The following is a 20551-nucleotide window of genomic DNA, read 5'->3' on the forward strand; positions in this document are numbered from 1 at the left end:
AAAACAGGTTTACATATTGTTTTTATAGCGTGTCTTCATAGTCTACCCCTGGGTAATTCCAAGTCAGCTTTTTGTTTACCACCTCCATGGCAAGAAATCTTTCAGTCACTTGTCTTCTGGACTGCTGCGCTCTGAACAGTCCATCCATGACTCCAGCAGATGCTCGTATTCACACCGAAAGGTAACTAGTAAGTTAGAGGCCAAAAGGTGACCAGTAAGTCAGACAGACGGTCTTTCATCTGTGAGTCACCACAACAGTGCATTATCAAAGACACTGGCTTCTGCTGACCATTCCTCTGGCCTGACTGCCTGAGCGGCCTTTCTTCCAGAGCGTATTTTAAATCTCTGTCCTCCTGATTTGTGTGATTCTGTTGTTTTTAACACAATGCAAACAGTGAAAAAATTTACACAACTCCTTCAATGCATGTTCCCAAAGGTATCTGAAAAATAGATTTCCCTAGATAGGCTTGAATCCCATTCTAATTTTACACAAGCATTAAGAGACCATTTCTACTGATTGGGTGACATGGTTGAGAAAATATGCAATATGTTCAAGACTTATTTGTGCATATGCCGCTCTCTGTAAGGGTGGGGCAATCTAGCTTTTAGAGAAGAACTGACTGAGGTCTTCACTGCTTGGAGTTATCAATAAACACACAGTGCTTTTCAAAGAGTATGGAGCTCTAAGCGTATTTAAAACATGGTCAGAACATACACATAATTCTGTTTCATATACCAAAATCACCCCTAAAATTCACATGGAAAAAAAAAAAGTGTCATTTCTTATTTCCTGTCTTGTTGCCCACTTTGTGCTAATAATCTCCACAAGGTGACAACGTCCCAGGTGAAGCTGCATTGAAAGGCGTGGTCCTAACACAGATACCTTTTGCAAGCACTCTGACAGCCATGAAAACATCTGGGAAAATATATCCAAATGTTATCTATACATTCTGATTAATATTTTGAAATTAACTCTGCCAAGACTGCTGTTTCATGGAACACGTGTCTGCAATATACCTATCTTTGGTACCAGAACTCATTTTCCACCAGGGAAATGACAATGAGAGCTCCTAATATTAAAGCTATTTCACCAGTGATTAATAGCAATTGCTAGGGATTTGGTCAAGAATTATGACTCCTACCTGCACGTGGAGAAAATAGTTTAAAGAGCAAGATCTGAACTGCTAAATTAAAAAAAAAAAAAAAAAAAATACTGGTGGACAGACATCTAGACAGATGCAAGGTGAACAAGCCCGGAGAGGGTGAGGAGCTTTTCTGAAAGGGATTTGTTGGGGCACCAGATGAGTCAAGGTCAGGGAAGGTGACCGGAGCTAGAAAGACTCCACAGTTCCAGAGACGGGACGTGAACTGCAGCGGAGCAGGTTCCTACCCAGGCCCCTCATGAGGGCTCAACCTCAGATGGGAGTAAAGGGTTGAAAAAACTTCAGCAGAGACCCTGCAAACTTTTATTGTTTGTGCCTGTAGAGACAAGAACTGAACATTTCTTCAGAATGCGGCGCAAACTTCGGGAGTTTAAAAGATTAACTCTTACACAGCTAGAAACAGAGAACAGGTTTAAGCCATGAGGAAATCCAGTGCCAAGACAATGGGCTGCAAGACTCAGCTTTCAAGGACCGACGTGTAAAGCATCTGCACAACCGAAAGGCGGCGAAGAGCCACCAGCCGGCTCCCGAACACCAGGCAGCCGCTCAGAGCACACCGGGGCACAGGGGACCATCACCCAGCACAGCAGTTGGGTAAGCTTCCAAACTGAGGGGAGAGAGGAAAGAAATACACACAGCACTTGACTAAGGCTGCAAAACGAATGTTCTAATTGCTGAAGTTCATTAAGGTCCCTAGATGACAGGCATAGCAGAAATGCTTGTTTCTGCTAGTCCAGTTCCTGCTGTGCTCCCTTACTGTTCTTTCGTCACTCTGGCAGAGAAAGAGATGTTGTCAAGCGAAGTGGCAGCTTACACAGCTTATTGTGTTGTGGTTTTCCCCACAGCGCTTTTCATGGTTGTCAAAAGAACCATAGTTTTTCAATTAATGTAAGTAAAGCTATAGCTTAATTCAATATGATTTCAAAGTGACTTAAGGCATGAATGTTAACTAATGGTTATAGAGGGCTCATCAGCACAGGGATTCAGTGTCATAACAAGGAAAGTTACACGGACAGATCTGTGCTATGTTTAACAGAAAATCTAAGCACAAGGACTAATGGAGGGACATTTCCACCTTTCACAAACCCAAACACAGCCCAGGAGAAAGTGAAGTTAATACCCATCTGGTGGCTGACTATTAAATAGTAAGAGTGACGACTTCTTAGAGCTCCATGCAGATGCCACTGAGAACCTGGTCCTTGGTTACTGCGGTCTGTCCTACTTCCTAACACAATTTCTGACAGGTAATTGTATTTGCTACTCCTAAACTTAAAAATATATTGTTCTGAATAAGTAGTAATACTATGTATTAAATCCTACAACTGTATTCCAAAAAAAAAGTTTAAATCAATACCTGTCCTCTTCCCTGCAATTTTAGCTTTAAACATGAACTTCCGCCTTGAAAAAGCTGTACTCCAGGTCTCACGGTTCAGAAATGGGCTGAACTACACACTAGTTCCAAGTCTGTGTTGCCTGACGTTCCCTGGAAGTTCCCAGTACAGGATGCTACAGCCCAAGACTTCTACAAGCCAGTACTGAACCTAATGGAGAGAATCACACCTCCTGGACAGAGAATCAACACTACACAAGTCATTCTGAGGGCAGTCAAGAAAGACAGGAGACCCTTTCGAGTATTTAAAAAATGCTGAAGCATTTTTTAGTATGCATGGCATGCCTGTAAGTTACTTATGCTTTTTGCCTCTATCTCAATCAGCAAATAAACTCGGACAAACTTCTTTGCTTAAATGACTTCACACAGCTATCATTTATACTTCCAGACATTCAGTTTCAGTAAAAGGGAAAATTCACAGCTAGATGAGTGGATGCACAACTAAATTCTAATAATCTGGATATAGCTAAAAATAGTATACACAGGATGTCAAACAAAATTACCAGAGGTTGTTAAATACTCTGATTTAATGCCTCAGTACACCCACTCCACAGCTTCCTGTATACAAAACATAAGCAACTGTTTGAACTACAAGTAAACAAAGCTGCCTTTCTTTTATTTCTGAGTGAAACCAATCTCGTCAGAGTATCATCTTAATGGAGCAGTTACACCCCAGGTGCTCCTAACCAGCTCAACAATAACCTGGTGCAAGGCTCACAGCTCTGAACAGATGCCAGCTTTTGGCTTACGTACCTGCCAAGGAAATCGTCTGTAGCTTTGTCATGCTGGGCTGTTCAATCCACTTTTACTTAGCTCTAATTCACAGAAACTAAGGGAATTCCCAAAACGCTTCTGAGGTGCTGCATGTTAACACAGTCATAAATTAAATTCTTAACACCTTTTTTTTCCTTTATATCCTCTCACAAACTTCCCATCCCCCCCCCCCCCCCGATACTTTCGGGCACTAATCTCAAACTGTTCCTTGTAACAGCCTTATATAGTAGAAACAGCAGTTAGAGAAAAAGTGTTGGGGGGGTTTTGCTACTCCTGAAGAATCAACTCCTTGAACTGCAAATGTTCACTTTTTCTTCCATGCACTAAAAAGGAAACTTGGTGATGTTACCAGCCAAACAGGTAACAAGTCTGACAGTTCCTCTTTGACTGAGGTGCTTAACGAGAAGAGACATGCTCACAAACTGCTGTTTATCCGAACACTGTCTCTCTATGGACACAAACCACAAGAGTAAACATGTTGGAGAAGGCTGGTAAGTAAATGTTATAAAGGGAGAGGAAATTTAATTATAAAATCACTTCAACATAGAAGCATGGCATTTTTAGTAAAAAAAATAAAAAAAAAATCACTCACCAACTATTTCTATCATTTTAATCTCCTTTACTGTTAGAAAACACCTCAGACATGAGGGATTTAAAGTTCTTTAACAATTAAAAATATCAATATTGGTAGTTTTGAAGAACCTGTCATCACATCTGCTGAAGCAGAACTGCACAGAAACGGTACTCTTATTTTCAGTGTACAAATAAACCCATATTTTGCACTATTGCTTGTATTCATTTGAAATTATTAAATCAACTTTCACATTTCTCCTGCTGGAGAAGGGGGAAAAACGGTAGTGAGCAGCATGAGATCAAGAAAAAGAAAGAAAGAGCTAATTTTTTTAAAGAACAGAATTGTGGCAATAAAAATTGCCCTTCACACCATAGCAACACTAGGTTTCCTAGACCTAATGAGGTGTAATTTTTAAGGGAAAAAAAAAAAAAAAATCAGATTTCAACGATATCCAGACATTTGTCACTTTCATATTTGGATCATACATTATTGGAATGTAAAAAAAACAAAACCAGAAACCTATGACCCACTTACCCATAAAATTTGCAGCAACACTGTAAACAGGCTCAAGTTAAGAAACCTCAGATCAAACTGTGAGAAACAACTGGAAATTTGAAACAAACAAACAAAGTAATTCTCTGAAATTAAATTCTTGTTTTTTATCTACGCCAATTATCTTTCTTAAGTTTATACACATCCTCTTTTGCACTCTCCTATTTAGAGTTTACGAGTTACTATATTAACTCACAGAGACACAACTTCTGTTCACACCAATTCTGCCACAGAGCTAACAAATATACCTAAAAATATCTCGGCTCTTCACCCCATGCTCCAGCTACACATTCACATCATTTTAATTCTAATATTATTAGCAATAGGTATGCTATGTAGCATATATTGTGCTGGTTTTGGCTGGGACAGAGTTCATTTTCTTCATAGCAGCTAGCATGGAGCTATGTTTTGGATTTGTGCTGAAAACAGAGTTGATCTGTTTTCAGGGATGAAACACAGGGATGTTCAGTTACTGCTGATCAGGGCTTACACAGAGTGGAGGCCTTTTCTGCTCCTCACCCCACCCCTTCAGGGAGCAGGCTGGGGGTACACAAGGGGCTGGGAGGGGACACGGCCGGGAGAGCTGACCCCCACTGACCAAAGGGACATCCCATGCCACATGGCGTCATGCTCAGCGTGTAAAGCTGAGGGGAAGAAGGAGGAAAGGGGGGGACATTCAGAGACATGGCATTTCTCTTCCCAAATAACTGTGACATGTGATGGAGCCCTGGTCTCCTGGGGATGTCTCAGCACCTGCTGCTGATGGGAAGCAGTGAATGGATTCCTTGGTTTGCTTTGCTTCCAGGCGCAGCTTTCGCTTTACCTACTAAACTGTTTTTATCTCAACCCTTGAGTTTTCCCACTTCTACCCTTCCAATTCGCTCCCCCATCCCACCGGCGGGGGGGGGGGGGGAGTGAGCGAGTGGCTGTCTGGTGCTTAGCTGCTGGCTGGGGTTAAATCACAACATATACAGAAATGACTACGTGATCAAATATTTCTGGAACTTTGAAGCAAGCAGCAGCTATCAATTACCATCTTTACTACAATGTTTCATCTTTTTCCTTCACATTAGATCTGAAATGGATATGAAACAGTATTTCATTATTTATCCATAGAATCAATAACATTTTTGATAAATTATTAGATATATTTGTTTTGTGCTCCACATTCCTCTTGCCACCCATGTCAGAGTGAGGTTATCCATTCTCTGCAGCTGAAGGTAAAACGTCTGTCCAGTACCAAAAATATAATTCACTATGATTAATACTATCACTAACAAGAATTTGTTTTCTTGAAATAGCACTATTCAGAATAGCAGTTCAGGTAAGGCTAGGATGGATTTTTATATCTGTATTACAAAGTGTCTCTGATTTTGTTGACAGTTCCTCTTGTTTTGAGAAAGCATTAGGTGTGTGTTCCAGCACTGCCAAGATCAACCACAACAGATGGATACTTTCAACTGAATCCCATAACTGTAAAACATGGGGAGGCTTGTTTTAAGAGATGCTAGAACCTGAGAGGGAGAGCTTTGCAACTTGTTTCATATATCACTGTTTTACAGCTTTTTTCCACATTCTCTTTCTTGCTGAGCCCTGCTTGTCATATAGCTACATTATTCTCTGAAATTCATCTTTGTCATTACTATGTGATTTCCTGTTCAGTACTAATGAGACCAATGCTAGCATATTCTGTGACTTTTCCATCAAAACCTAGTTAAGTCTCCCAGTTTATAGTTTTGAGGTACAAGCATGTTCTAAGCAGCCTAAACAAACAGCGTGCCTTTTGAAGAGTGCAAAGTGTTGCACTGCAAGCACGCTGAAACCTGCAAATTCACACGCCTGATACCACAGGCAACACACTCAAAAATTAAAGAAAACAAAAAAGAAAAAACAAAACCACAAACAAAAGCCGAGTGGAAGTTTTCCCCTCTAATTTTTAATTTATGCTAAAATGTTAAAGCTAAAATACACACTAAAAACAAATCCCATCATAGCACACTGTAGGAAAAAAAACAAGAGTTAGGCTTAAAGTTTTTACTACGATGAGTTTTTAAAAACCATTCAAGATAAGAAGGCAACAAGGGCCAAGTCTTACAATGAACAGGGTAAATTTATTGAATGTCTTGGTAGAACTACATTTTTCAGGGGGTGAGGCGGGGAGGCAATCAGTTTAGGCATTTTAATTGGATTTTAGGCCCCTGTTCTGCAATTCCTGGCTCCCACCTGGTACAAAACTGCTATGAATGTGATAAGGTCAAAAATACAGCAAAGGCAGAGTTCGTTCATTTTTCAACACAGTTAGCAGGAGGAGACTTTTGTTTGTTTGTTTTGAGGCTTGGCAAACTAAAGTAACAAAGTAGAATTCTGTAGGCAGGAGACTCCACCACGTTAAAGCAAAATCGGAAAATTCCTCTTAATTAGCAGTCATCAGTTCCTACACCTTGTTTGAGACCTATTAAAACCTAAGCAGACCTGACAGACCGTTACCCCGCGACATACCTAAGACACCATATTCGGAAAGGGAGCTGTTGCACACAGTGTAGGGGGCCTGCTGCTCCCAGAGGTGATTCATGGGAACACACGTTCTCTTGTCAACTTCCTGATCATGAAGCACGTGATGACGATGGCTGCAAATAGGCATTGAAATAAATTTATTAGCTAAGAACAACTTTGGGCTTTAACAGAGTTATTTTCAAAGATAAACCATCAAAGCTATGTTCCAGAAAGCATGCTAGCAACACAGTTACCTTTGCTTTACACAACACCCTGGTTTGGTTGAAACCTAGCGATACCTTCACAGGTCTAAATACAATTGCTGTACTATAACTACTTTCACTGACTATCCAGGCTTGCTCTCGAGCACTTATGGAAACTGAAAATACCTCATCACCAGTAGAACTGAGGGGGAGAGGGGAATGGGTGGGGAGGTTGTTGCTATAAAATAGACTGATTAAAGTAAAAAAAAAAAAATAAGAAAAATAATTGTTATTAAAAACATTTCACTTTGTCTCCCGGGCAAATTCTATTAATTTTTTCCTTAAAACCACTGTTGTTTGTCTTTTATGCAAAAATATCATCTAACCTAATCTCAGCACCAAGGCTTGAAGCAGTTGTATCCTCTTCCCTGCTATTTCCACCAGCATGCACCATTTACAGTTCTCTAGAACACCATTAATCAGCATTAGAATGGGGCACCGAGGAACACTACCAAAACAGAGATGACTGAAGTAATTACTGTAATCCATTAACTCTCTGAGCAGACTAACTGAGTGAATCACACCAATATGTCCAGCTTTACAACCGCTAACATAAGGACCGTTATTATACCGGTAACAGTTACTGTGTGTTGTAGAGCTGCCAACACCAAACTGAAGACCGAATCTTTTTGTACTTCCCTTTGCTATAATGAATGTTAGCAAAAGAGCTCTGAAATTTATTTAGAAGTCAACAATATAAGGCCAGGAAAAGACAATCTTTGAAGCACAGCACAGCGAAGGAGGTAGATAGGACAAAATATACACACCAGACAGCTATTAGGCAGAAATAATTTTTGCCACTGTCATTTTATTTTTGTCATTGAGCCGAAAATAGCAGGCCTAGCTAGGCAATAAGGTTCTTTAGCACAAAATTTTGTGTTTCCCCAGCAAAAGGTGATTACAATGAGCATAGATGGACAGCCAGAAATGCAGACATATGCAAGTCAGATTTTGCTGTTGCGCAATTGTCAGGTTTACTGGCATCTAACCAGCAGAGAAACAAATCCCTCTCTCCCCCTTCCCTTCCCTTCCCTTCTGTAGAGTGTGTCTCCAAGACAAGAAGGGGCCCAGTGCTTCTATCTGCAGCTTTATCTAGCTTCTGCCTATTGATAATGTTGAGTACTGAAACAGGAAGAAAGCAAGTCGTCACGCTGAGCACTGACAGACAGCACTATTTTCTAGACACTACTTCAGAAGCTTCAAAATAATGAAAGTGTTCCCATCGTGTTATTTTCATGGCAATGCAGTATCTTCAGTTCTTCCCAAATTCTAACTGATACCCCCTCTTCAGTTAGTCTCAGAGATCTGAGACTTTAGGTTCTTCAAGAATTTTTGAGGGTGAAGAAGGGTCTTCTCCGTACAGAGAGCGGATAAAACGACACACTTTCCCTGTGTTTGCAGCGTGGTTTTCCCAATAAAAATGCACCAGCATTTGCAAATGTCTTCAGTTGTTAGGGAATTTGCTCACCTTTATTACAAATGACAAAGAAACCAAACCACAGGTATAAAAGAGCAGCTTTACTGAGAACTGCAGTATCTCTTAGATGTGCCTGTACCGCAAGTTAACTTTTCCACCTACTCCTCAAAAAAATGAGCCTGAATACAGTATAACAGGCTGTCTTACACATTTCTACAGTGTTCTCCTCTGTTCACCAGAGTACAATATTTGCTGGCTTCCTCAGGTCCAAGGCATTTTTTTAATCTCACCCTTTTTTGTTCAACTGCTCTATCCCATTCATAACAAAAATACATAACAACACCATAGGCTAGTATTTTATAGATCCCACTACCCATCAGGCAAACTCAAAATCCAGCAGTAAAGGAGAACCAGGTTACTATAAATGTAACATCTGCAGTACCAGCTTCAGTCCTGAACTTCACAAGAATTTATCTGAATGCCTTTTTATTCCTTTTCTAAAAGACTGAGTAATAAAGTCTAGATCACTTTGCCAGTCTGAATAGCTTTTATCTGATTGTGTTTTTTCACAGAATCATAGAATCTTAGAATGGTTTGGGTTGGAAGGGACCTTAAAGATCATCTGTTTCCAATCCTCCCGCCATGGGCAGGAACACCTTCCACTAGACCAAGTTGCTCAGAGCTCCATCCAACCTGGCCTTGAACACTGCCAGGGAGGGGGCAGCCACAGCTTCTCTGGGCAGCCTGGGCCAGTGCCTCAGCACCCTCATGGTGAAGAATTCCTTCCTAATATCTAATCTAAATCTGCCCTCTTTTAGTTTACAGCCATTCCCCCTTGTCCTATCACTACACACCCTTGTGAACGGTCCCTCTCCATCCTTCCTGTAGGCCCTCTTCAGGTACTGAAAGGCTGCCATAAGGTCACCCCGGAGCCTTCTCCAGGCTGAACAGCCCCAAATCCCTCAGCCTGTCCTCAGAGGAGAGGTACTCCAGCCCTCTGATGATCTTCATGGCCCTCCTCTGGACCCACTCCAACACACCCATGTCCTTCCTATGTTGGGGGCTCCAGAGCTGGATGTAGGACTCCAGGTGGGGTCTCACGAGAGCAGAGTAAAGGGGCACAATCACCTCCCTTGACCTGCTGGCCACGCTTCTCTTGATGCAGCCCAGGATAGGGTTGGCTTTCTGGGCTGCAAGCACACATTGCTGGCTCATGTTGAGCATCTCGTCCACCAGTACCCCCAAGTCCTTCTCCTTAGGGCTGCTCTCAAGTCACTCTCTGCCCAGCCTGTACTTGTGTTTGGGATTGCCCTGACCCATGTGCAGGACCTTTTTTCCCTATATTGCTGTGAGCACAAGAATTATTATCTTAAACAAACATCAAGAAAATCTGGACGATAGTTTTGGAAAATCCTCTCACACCACTGAGAGAACTGGGAATACAGAGAACCAGTGTTCTCAAGACAAGTGCAGGCATGTGCCAGACATGACCAAGCACTCATCTGAAACAGGTGGGCAGGTTGCTCAAAAATGAACATGGGTGTTCCTCTCCCAGGAGATGCTCACCACTCCAGAAGACCATGGTACTGAAATCAAGCAGGATGAGAAATCGGGGCGGAGGGGTGTGGAAGGTGGGAATCTGCCCATTTTCAGTTTTGTTTCCAAGTCTTGTCCGAAGGATTTTGTTAAACTGCCATTAGAATGGGAGCAAAAAGAAGAAAGCCCAGAAGACTGGATACGAAATAAAGCTCAGCACACAAACAGAGCACTGTACCGGAGAAGACAGGCACCAAGACTTATCTCTCTTCTCTGCAAGCATTCACAATGAAGCACAGTGCAGCTGCTAGTTCATTCACCCCCAGCAATGGGCTTCGCATCAAAGGCTTCAATTAAATACATCGTTAACATTTCACTCCATGGAGAATCAGGTGGGGCAGCAGAACTGTATATATTTTTACTAAGCGATCAGATTCTGCGTTCATTCATGCTCCACAGTCATTAAAAGTCTCGGCACAAAGGATCTTGTTTCACTTGAAAAAGCCTTGACAACTGGCAGTGTGTTTGTTCACAGGATGCCCGAGTTCCAAGCAGCCACCACTGGATTGGTATTTAAAAGACTTTAGAATCTGCAGCAGCAAATACCCTTCTTTTACTTCTCAGCAATTAGATGGATTGCAGCTGAATTTTTAGTTAAAAAGTAGGAAAAAAAAAATCTTTTCTGCTTTTGAACAAGAGAAGGAAGAAAGTAGCTAAGAACATTTATTCTGCCTTAAATACAATTCTTTAAAATGCTGTTTACAGAGACACAGGAGATTTGATTATTCTTGACTGCCAGAATCTATAACACCCAGGCTGATGCTGAGTAGCCTCAACTTCCCCTTCCCTACAGAAGATCATATTGTTTAAAAAATGTCAAGGTGTATCTTTAAGTATGGGACAGCATTTAACAGTTACCTCAGTACTCACCTAAAAGTACCCCTCTCCACATCCTGTCCACTTAGTCGCACATGGATCCCTTCTTTCAGAAAAGAGCCAAAAGCCATGTATTCTGCTAGGGCCCAGTCAACAACCCGGTTCCTGGTCATTTCCAAGCGGGCTCTCAAAACCCGAGAGAGTCCTAAATTGGAATAAAGATCAGAAATCAACGGACTGACTTCAGAGATACTTTATATTCACATGACATTCACCATTTTCCTTCCCCACTGGCTACGTTAAACAGATCCTAATAGGGTCTACAAATTGTTCTTCTAGAACTGAAATGCTAGCAAAGTAAAATAATTTGTTTTCCAGGCAAAGGGTTGGCATAACTTTCATACCTTGTTTTAGAAGAAGAAAATAAGACTGGCTGTGTCAGCAATTACTGAGACAATTAAAAAAACTCATGGTGAAAGACCTCTTAAAGATTTATTTTCACATCTCTAACATCAAGTACTGTTTTATAAGAGACTGAAAATATCAGCTATCAGGTTGTGATTTCTTCTCTCTTTCATTTTTTCTTGGCATTTGTCTTATTGGACTTCTGGAGATGTTACAAAGAGCAACAGGCCAGATTACTCAATACTCTGAGTATCATTTAAATAGGAAATTGTAGCAGCTGCCAACAGATTTTCAGCTGGTAACCAAAAGCTGTTTTTTTACAGTGAAGATTTTACAACTCGGTAAGCCAAAACACAAGTTGCACCACCGGGACTTTTAAAGGAATAAAACTTCAAAGCTGCACACAGATGCTTCCAGCGTGGAGACTATGAGCTTAGTGTATTCAGTGTCACCTGACACCACCTTTTCTCCAACTTCCACACTGATGCTTTTAGCAAGCTGTCCTATTTGTTATGTTCCCATACCTCCCTTTGTTACTTTCCCAGTTTTTACAAAAATCACCCTGCTTTCTTTCCACATAAAACTATTCTCTCATCGAAATCACTGCATTTTAAGCAAAAAAATCTTGAAAACTTTCTCTTTAGAATATACTAAACACTTGATAAAACAAAATAATCTTCCAACTGTTTGTTGAAAGACTGTCAGATATTAAGCCATTTCATTCTAGTGGAAGGACAAAGTACTTCAAAGGTGCTCTTCCCCTTCTAATTCTCCCAAAATTTTCTCTTTCATGGCAGTTTATACTGCATAAAAGAATCTAGCAGACCTAAGTTTGCCTTGAACCATAAATCTATATTATATACTGACAAGTGTCACTTAGTGTCAACGGTTATTCAAGTTACTAAAGAGAGACTGTCTCACCTCTTTAATTAGAATGTCTTTAAATTTTATTGGCTGACTACAATTTCAAATTTATCGGTGTCACAACGAAGTGCACAAATGTGTGGAAGAGTTTTAAAGTTCATCTATTAACCATATCTGCACAACAAGCCTGAAATTGATAACTGGGAATGTCCTATCATCATAACTTGTAACAGTGTTTAATTGTCCCAAAGGAACACAAACACGTACAGCAGACACACTTTATTCCTTGATAGATGACTCTGAAGAAGAAAGACTAGCTAGAGATTTTACTCAGCAAAACAAAAAAGCTCTTTCTCCTGATCCCAAGTACATTCCCTAGCAGCCAACAACAACAACAACAAAAAAGTCCCTAAAAAAAAAGCGTCTCCATGTTTCTCCATGGAATGAACATGTTACTGCTCCCTGTAGAGCTGCTAAGCTTCAACCTCACCAGGGAGTAAAAGAACTTTGACACAGTGCCAGGTGATCCCCTGTGAGACAGGCACATTTAACTTCTTACTGTAACAGATGCCAAATTCAGAATTTAATTTCTTCAGACAAAAAGTCAAGACTTTTTGAGAAAACATTAGATTTGTGCTATCATCAGCGCTAAGTGGTAAGTTGAAAGAAAAAGCGTGTCTGAATTTGCCCATACAGAGTCCACTCATCTGTACTAAAACTAGGCTCACAGTATATCGGGAATGTTGCCAGGTCTGAAAAGACCAAGCTATATTCCTGAGTAGAAAGTTACCTAACTACAAGAAAGGTGTCTTAAGTGGACTTCAAATTACCACTGGTTTTAGCATTAAAAACTCCATTAATAGTGCTTTCTGAGATGGGTGCTGTACTTCCCAGTACATCCCACCAGGTGCTGCATAGCGGCAGCACTTTACACAAGGACTTGAAGAATGAAAGGAGGTATTAACTTAATGTTACAAAGAGACTTTTACCTGCCTCAGAGGAATATCTATTTTGTTGAGGTAGGGAACAGAAGAGGCATGATACTGAAAGCACATTATGCTGAGAACAAGCAGCAGGACCCTAACTGTCACATTCTCCCTGCCCGTAAGGTGGAAGAGTTAAAATAAAAGTCACAGGCATTTTCCTCTTCGGGAACATGCGGAAATACAAAACATGAGCAAGAAACGTAGCCACTACGAGAAACAAAGACTCCAGCTGACCTGCATGTATTTTGAAGTCTTTGACTGGAACTGAACTAGCCACATTGCCAATGTGAGTCAGCAGGTCTTCTGAAATGCCAGTTGGAGGACAAGACATGCTCTTGGGTTCTCCATCCACATTAAAGAATCCTGGAAGTAAAAGATTTGGTGAGATGTTCAAGGACTGATTAAGAGATACCTATACTATTGACAATGTATTTAAAAACTCACAACTCTTAAAAGATGTTCTAAGCAGGAGCCTAAACTTAGTTCTTTACCTTTCACTGGGAGACACAATCATTTTGATTGTCTGCATGACAACAGAACTTCACCTTACAGACACAAAATGATCTGTTTTGTTTCTGCTTTCACTCCCTGTGAAGTCCAACTATGTGGGCAGAGGCAGCCAATAAAAGGCACATGGCCCCTCAATACCTCAAAAAAAAGAAAAAAAAAAGACAAGGAGCATGAGACGTCCTCCTTCTTCCTGAAGGCACAGACAGTTAACATTACAGGAATAATACTACTCTGCTAAACTGAAAAGACGTCTTTTTCAAAGCCACACCTTATTTTGCATGTTTTTTAAGAAAAGCATCTCTTTGAAGTTCATCTGGCAGAATGTTTTATTTACTATTAACAGGGGTAAACCAAAGGTCATATATTTTATTTTAGAGGAACACTGTCTGACAAAAAACATTTAAGAGTCCTAGAATATGGACTCAAAATAAAAACATAATAATATTAACAGTAAGCTAAGTGAAAGGACACTTCTTACCAGGCCAAGGTGAATCAAGCCAGTGCTTGATATGTAGGATCTTGTTATCCTTAGATCTAGTATATGCTTCTTCACATATTCTATCATACTTCGCAATTTCTTCCTGTAGAACAAAAACTTTCTTTTTGAAATGGGTAGACATAAAACCTTTTTATCTTACAGATGGCACCTACCATTCAGTATGATAAAAAAGTTATTTAACTCCAGAAGAAAACTTAGTTACAATTATGCAAACACACAATTTCATTTTACCTAGCATCACACTGCCTTCCAGAAACACGCTTATCCACATTATTCTAAAGAAATTGTTTAGTTTATTGGACAGGTGTTACAGAGGCGAGCACCAAGAGCTGAAGCTGCAAGCAGTACTCTAGAATGAGACACAACTGAAGTACCAAATACAATTTACAGTCATACTTCTAAGATCAGCATTATCCAGCTCTCATACTTCACGATACAGAAGCCACTGAAGACTAGAAAAGAACTTCCTAGAAAACTAGTCTGGCTAGGAGAGTTTAGCCAAGAAGCTGCTGGCCACACCTATCAATGGCAACAGACACAAAGCCATATTCTGTAGAGGCAGAATGCCTCTACCATATCTACGTTTCAATCCAAAGCCACACTTAAGTTACTGAGCTAGCTAATCTTCAACATAATTAACAGCAATATTGAGCTCAGTCTGTGCAGCAAAACATCCATCCAGGATGCTGGATCCAGTCACCAAAGCCCATGCCCAGAGAGGCAGTGGAGGCCCCATCCCTGCAAACATTCAAGGCTGGGTTGGACGGGGCTCTGAGCAACCTGGTCTAGTTGAAAATATCCTTGCACGCTGCAGGGGGGTTGGACTAGATGACCTCTAAAGGTCCCTTCCAACCCAATGCATTCAATGATTCTATGCCACCGTTGGCACGCTCTTCCAACAGCTCAGGACAGCTAGCTCTGCATGAGCTGTGATCATTCTTGCAGACAACAGAATGCACCTACACAAACTGGTTTTTTGTTGATCTGCAATACCGCGTCACTACGTAGTTAGTCACTCCTTCTCAGAAAGTCTTTTTTTGTATCTGCACTCTACACATTCACTTTCAAAAAGATTAAGGTAAAGACCTAACCAGCTTAATACAGGCACCAGACTACACTTCATTATTCTGGAGTATTTCAAATGATCTCTGAACTTGCCTGAATTATTGCAAGAAAATAAAAAGGTTAAATTGATTTTATTCATTATTGCTGGATACAAGCCTGTTATCAATACGAAGCTACAGTTAGACCTATGAGCATTCAAATACTGTCTTACTGCTGAATCAAGATTCTAGAGATGAACAGCTGACAAATGCGTCCATACCCAACATTCACATCTGCTCACAATTCTCAGAACTGAAGCAATTTTTTTTCTGTGCAATATGTAATTACTTCACAGCACTTTCAGTCCTTTTGTAACAATAATACTATCTATTTTATTTATCTATTTAAAATCCAAACCGAATTGAATCAGAAAGTTGCAAAGGGTGAAGGCTTATCATCGTAATGAAAGGAAGGTTTTTAAGCAGACAGCATATAGTGACAGTTGTGTCTTCCTACTACCAGCTTCTTAAGTGCCTTTTAACTCTGTTGACCTGTACCTCAAACTCCTGCAGTGTTACAGTCCCATCTGCAATTAGTTTGTCAGCATACTTCTTCAGCACCGGCACCTGCTTATGAATCTGCTTGTACATTAGAGGCTGGGTGAACATTGGTTCATCCATTTCATTGTGCCCTCTCCTACGGTAACAAACCTACAAGAGAAAGATTGTTCCTGTTGGTAAGGAAAAAAGTAAAATTGACTCTTTCAGTTTCACAGTTTTACAGATATTTTAGGAGGTATAAGGTATAAAAACATCTATGGATTCTTGTGGGGCTGTTAGTTGTCTGGTGTTTTAAAAATGAAGAAACTAAACGCCATTAAAATCAAAACATGTTTCTTGACTGGGTCTTCTAAACCACAGAAAAATATGAGAGTAGTACGTAATACACAGAATGAAAAGTTAAGGAAACCAAGACTTACCAAGTCAACCACCACATCTTTATTGAATGTGTTTCGCCATTCTGCAGCTACGCTGCACACATACATCACTGCTTCAGGGTCATCAGCATTCACATGAAAAATGGGAGCATTGACCACACGAGCAACATCAGTAGGATACGGAGATGAACGGGCCATACGGGGGTCTGTGGTGAAGCCAATCTAAAAATCACAGCAACTTCCATTAAAATATGAGCATCTCCCTCTAGTTTGTTTTAAACACTTGAAGTTTTCACTTAATACTCATTTACACAGCAGTACTATCAGATTTTCATTTTGGCTCGCTAGCCTCTTTATGCTCCCTTAAAAACAAAACAAAGCAAACCTAATCCAATTAAGTGTTATAAACTGAATGAAATAAATGTAGGTGATAAAATATTATCCACTCAGAGTTGCCAGATACTGTGATCATTTTCAGGAACAACCTAACCATTCTAATAAACACTAGGGGACAATGCACCCAGCTAATAACAAACATGAGCAAAAAGAAATACACTAGCAAATATTCAACAAACAACTTGATCGGAAAACACTCTACTTGTTACCTGGTTGTTGACCACAACGTGGATAGTGCCATTTGTGGTATAGGATGGGAGGTCACTAAGATGAAACGTCTCATAAACTACTCCTTGTCCTGCAAAGGCAGCATCCCCATGTAATAATATGGACATAACCTAAGAGGGAAGATTATACACACATGTATTAGAAAGCAAAACTGCAGTTTAAGCTTCTCGACAGGATTTCTTTGCTCCATGTCTCTGCAGTGCTTGTAAACCAGAACTGTATTTTTATAATAAACCATAGACTTGTCAGCATTCTGCTGCCTTTGCTCAGTTCGCAAATGGAAGAAAGTTTTAAGCCTACTTCCTGAAGTTACCCTTGAGGTACCATGACAAAAGCCTTATCTAGTTCAACAGGTGATATATCCCTTTTATGAAGGAAGAAGAGAGGAAGACTATCACACAAAACTACTGATGAACTATTTTTATTAAAAATAGTATGAAAACCTACCAGTAAGAGTTACTACATTTTAAAAATTTCACCTTTTTCCCTGCCGTATCCCCTCGATAGAACTGTTCAGCTTTTGTCTTCCCTTGCACAACCGGATCAACTGCTTCCAAGTGAGAAGGGTTAGCCATCAGGGACAGAGTGATTTTCTTGTTTGTTGCTCGGTTGATCCTCTCATGATACATTCCCAGATGATACTTTACATCCCCAGATCCCTAACGTGCAAGACATAGTCACAATTCAGGAAAGTCATTCGTATCAGCTGCATCCGAGTGACTATGCCTAAAAGTTGTGCTTCAGTCTGAAAAATGCATCTAGCTAATTGTACATCAGTATGTGCTACAAGTTTGACAAACTGGAACATTGTTCATATTTTATTATCCTAGTGTCACTATCCAATATTGGATTGCCAATATACAGAATATTGATATTCATTTCATTTATATGAAACAGAGTCTTAGAGATTACAAACTGAGTCAAATGACCTGGAACCTACTTCTCTACAGTCATTCCTAAGACACCTTCTGCATGTTAGAAGTACAGTGTAGTCTTTAAATTTGTTAAGGAATTTCACCGAATCGTATTCCTCAAACTAGAAAAGAAGACAACGCATTTCAGCTGCTGACAATGCTATTTTCACAATAACCATGACCAAAATTCCAAAAAATTACCCTGAATGTTGACCTCTGTACATAGATCTATTGAAGAAGCATCTTACCTCATCAGCTGCTTCAAGTTTGGGATCAAACTGACAGAAGATCTGCTCCAGCTCTTTTCGGATGACATTAGCCAATACATTCAGCCTACCTCTAAAAAAATTCCAAACATAGTTGTGTCTCAAAAATGGTAATAACAGAGTTAACAGCATAAAACCTGTAAAATCAGGAAGCCATCTCTGTCAGAAATTTGCAAGTAAGAAGTTCCCTTCAAACTTCTGAACCTGAAGCCCTTCATTCTACCCTTTCCTCCCATTGCAAAGTTCCTCCAACGCATTCCTACAGATGTTTTATAATATCTAGTTATCAGAGTACGAGCAATGAATTTTGTAGCTATCTGGCAGTTTTAACATGATTACATTAATAATTAAGGCAGACTGCAAAAGTAAGTTTGATACCATCTCACCAAGCTTTCCCAGTTGCAGACTCTATGCAATGGGATAGATACCATTGTTGCTGCCACACTTGCTTGAGGCTTCAAAGTATGCTGAAGGGAGTTTTGCTAGCATTCACCTGTGAAGTCTCACTGACAAGTATTCGTTACAGTTCTGTGTTCCCATTACTTGCTACGACTGACTCTTGCTACCCTAGCTTCTCCAATACCAAGTTCATTAATAAAATTCTAAAACCTGAAACCTGTCTCAAAACAGTAAGCCCATTTGTTGGGGCGTTTCCACTGACATTACCTGTGAGGCATCCCCATGATAACATATTCAATTCCCATTTCACTGGATTTATCAATGATGGTCTTCAGTGCAGGAATCATTACTTCACATCCTTCCAAACCAAATCTCTTTTCGGAAGACCACTTGCGAGCAAGGAAGTCTTCAAATCTTTGCCAAAAAGAAACACAAAAAACCAAGAGAGAGTGTTTGTATTAAGATAATGTAGACAATTCTTACTGTCAAACATCTGTCACCAATTAAAATTACATTATACTGTTTTAAAATATCTGTGAATCAACGTTTTTAGGCCTCTGGAAGCAAGTCACATGTAGGAAGGGAGACACAGGAGAAAATTAAGTCTTCTTTCTCTTACATCTGAGAAGTATTTACGAGGACTTTGAAACAGTTCAGACAGGAAGAAGCGTCTCCACCTCAGACAAAATTCACTTCCCAGGTTAACCTCTGCTCCTTCCCACGCATACAAAATACATACCGACCACTGGGAAGGCAGAGTAACAGCAAATAAGTCTCTTCTATGGATTGAAGAAGACATAACAGAGAGCCTGTAGGTAATAATTAAAAACTTGTAGAAATACAGCTGAAAACATGCCTATTTCACAGCTCCTGTTCAATGGCAGGGCTTCTCAGACCATTGATGTAACGGCTGGTAATGTGCCAAGAACTAGGACACTGGTATCTCTGCTGCAGCTGCAGCAGAAATAAGATGTCAATCCTTGACAGCTCTATGTTCTTTCATTCTTTAATGCATTTGGGCCAGAGGCAATGTGAGTGGTTAAAAAGTACCTTTCAACAAATGCTGGAAGGATTATATGTTGTAAAGCTTGGAGATACAAAAGGCAAAGAAAATACATCTTCATGAAAACAGCTGTGTTGGTCATATCATCTGTGCAATGCCTCAACTCATAACACTGCCACAATCCATTAATACTCAGCTTATTCATCACTTCAAATGCTGACATCTACCTCTTTAGATTGAAGTCCTAGAAGCAGTAAAATGAAGAGTTGCCAAAAGACTCTCCTTAGCTCACCCGTCAATGCCCTCACTATTCAGGCATCCAAGCAACAAGCCAGACCCTCAGCTGAGCTCTGCCGCCAGAATTCCTCAGGGAAGTCTGCGAGGCTATGCCAGTTCATACAAGCTGAAAGTTGCTCCCATGTGAACAGCAGGTCCTACAGGGCAAATCAAAGTGGTGGTCGTACACGCCGTTTTCCTCCTCTTTGCAGCTGCAAGCTAAGCCAGTACTGGACAAGCAGAAAGTTCATTATCTGAGGCAAACTGCCAGTACGTGTACAGAACTACAGTATTTCACAGTCACATCTTGCAAGTCCCCCATATCCCACTGTGAGTTCACAAGGGCTTGCAGCTCATCCGCTGTCACTGCACGTGTTCAGTACCCAACGAGGAGCACGTCTTATGAGAGATCGTTACTTTCAGAAGGGGTAATCCAGAAATGCTCGACCCTGGACAGGCTTAAGAAGATGCCCAGATCAGACCACACAATCAGGGTCTAACAAGTTTACTAATGCATACACAAAGTAGCTCAAGTATATATAGGGAGTATTTTACAGGAGGAAGAGTTAAAAACGACCCTTTGTTCAATAACCTATCAGTGAACACCACAAAGGATGAGAAATCCTACTTTAAAATTCAGTTTCAGGTACCTGAAGTATGTAGTACTTGGAGCGAACATTTTTGAAAATGGTATTCTTGAGGAAAATGATGACTATCTGCTCTATAAAGCCACAAAATCTCAAGTGCACAACCACTTTTCCACAAAAACAGATTTTTTTCTTGATC

The 20551-nt window shown here is 40.4% G+C and overlaps 1 protein-coding gene across 3 annotated transcripts in view; it reads right to left on the reverse strand.

The window, feature by feature from the left end:
• OGDHL (oxoglutarate dehydrogenase L) overlaps positions 1-20551 on the reverse strand; it is a 57356-nt gene that overhangs the window by 14886 nt on the left and 21919 nt on the right. For all 3 annotated transcript variants that reach the window (XM_075422992.1, XM_075422993.1, XM_075422991.1), the window contains 10 exons: positions 18754-18900; positions 18070-18160; positions 17387-17566; positions 16889-17017; positions 16326-16505; positions 15904-16056; positions 14282-14384; positions 13528-13656; positions 11093-11243; positions 6953-7080 (listed from right to left, as the gene is read on the reverse strand). In XM_075422992.1, coding sequence (XP_075279107.1) covers positions 6953-7080; positions 11093-11243; positions 13528-13656; positions 14282-14384; positions 15904-16056; positions 16326-16505; positions 16889-17017; positions 17387-17566; positions 18070-18160; positions 18754-18900 — 1391 coding nt within the window. The remainder of the gene's footprint in view (positions 1-6952; positions 7081-11092; positions 11244-13527; positions 13657-14281; positions 14385-15903; positions 16057-16325; positions 16506-16888; positions 17018-17386; positions 17567-18069; positions 18161-18753; positions 18901-20551) is intronic.

Source organism: Opisthocomus hoazin, chromosome 6 (assembly GCF_030867145.1).
Source record: "Opisthocomus hoazin isolate bOpiHoa1 chromosome 6, bOpiHoa1.hap1, whole genome shotgun sequence".
NCBI classification, from domain to species: domain Eukaryota; kingdom Metazoa; phylum Chordata; class Aves; order Opisthocomiformes; family Opisthocomidae; genus Opisthocomus; species Opisthocomus hoazin.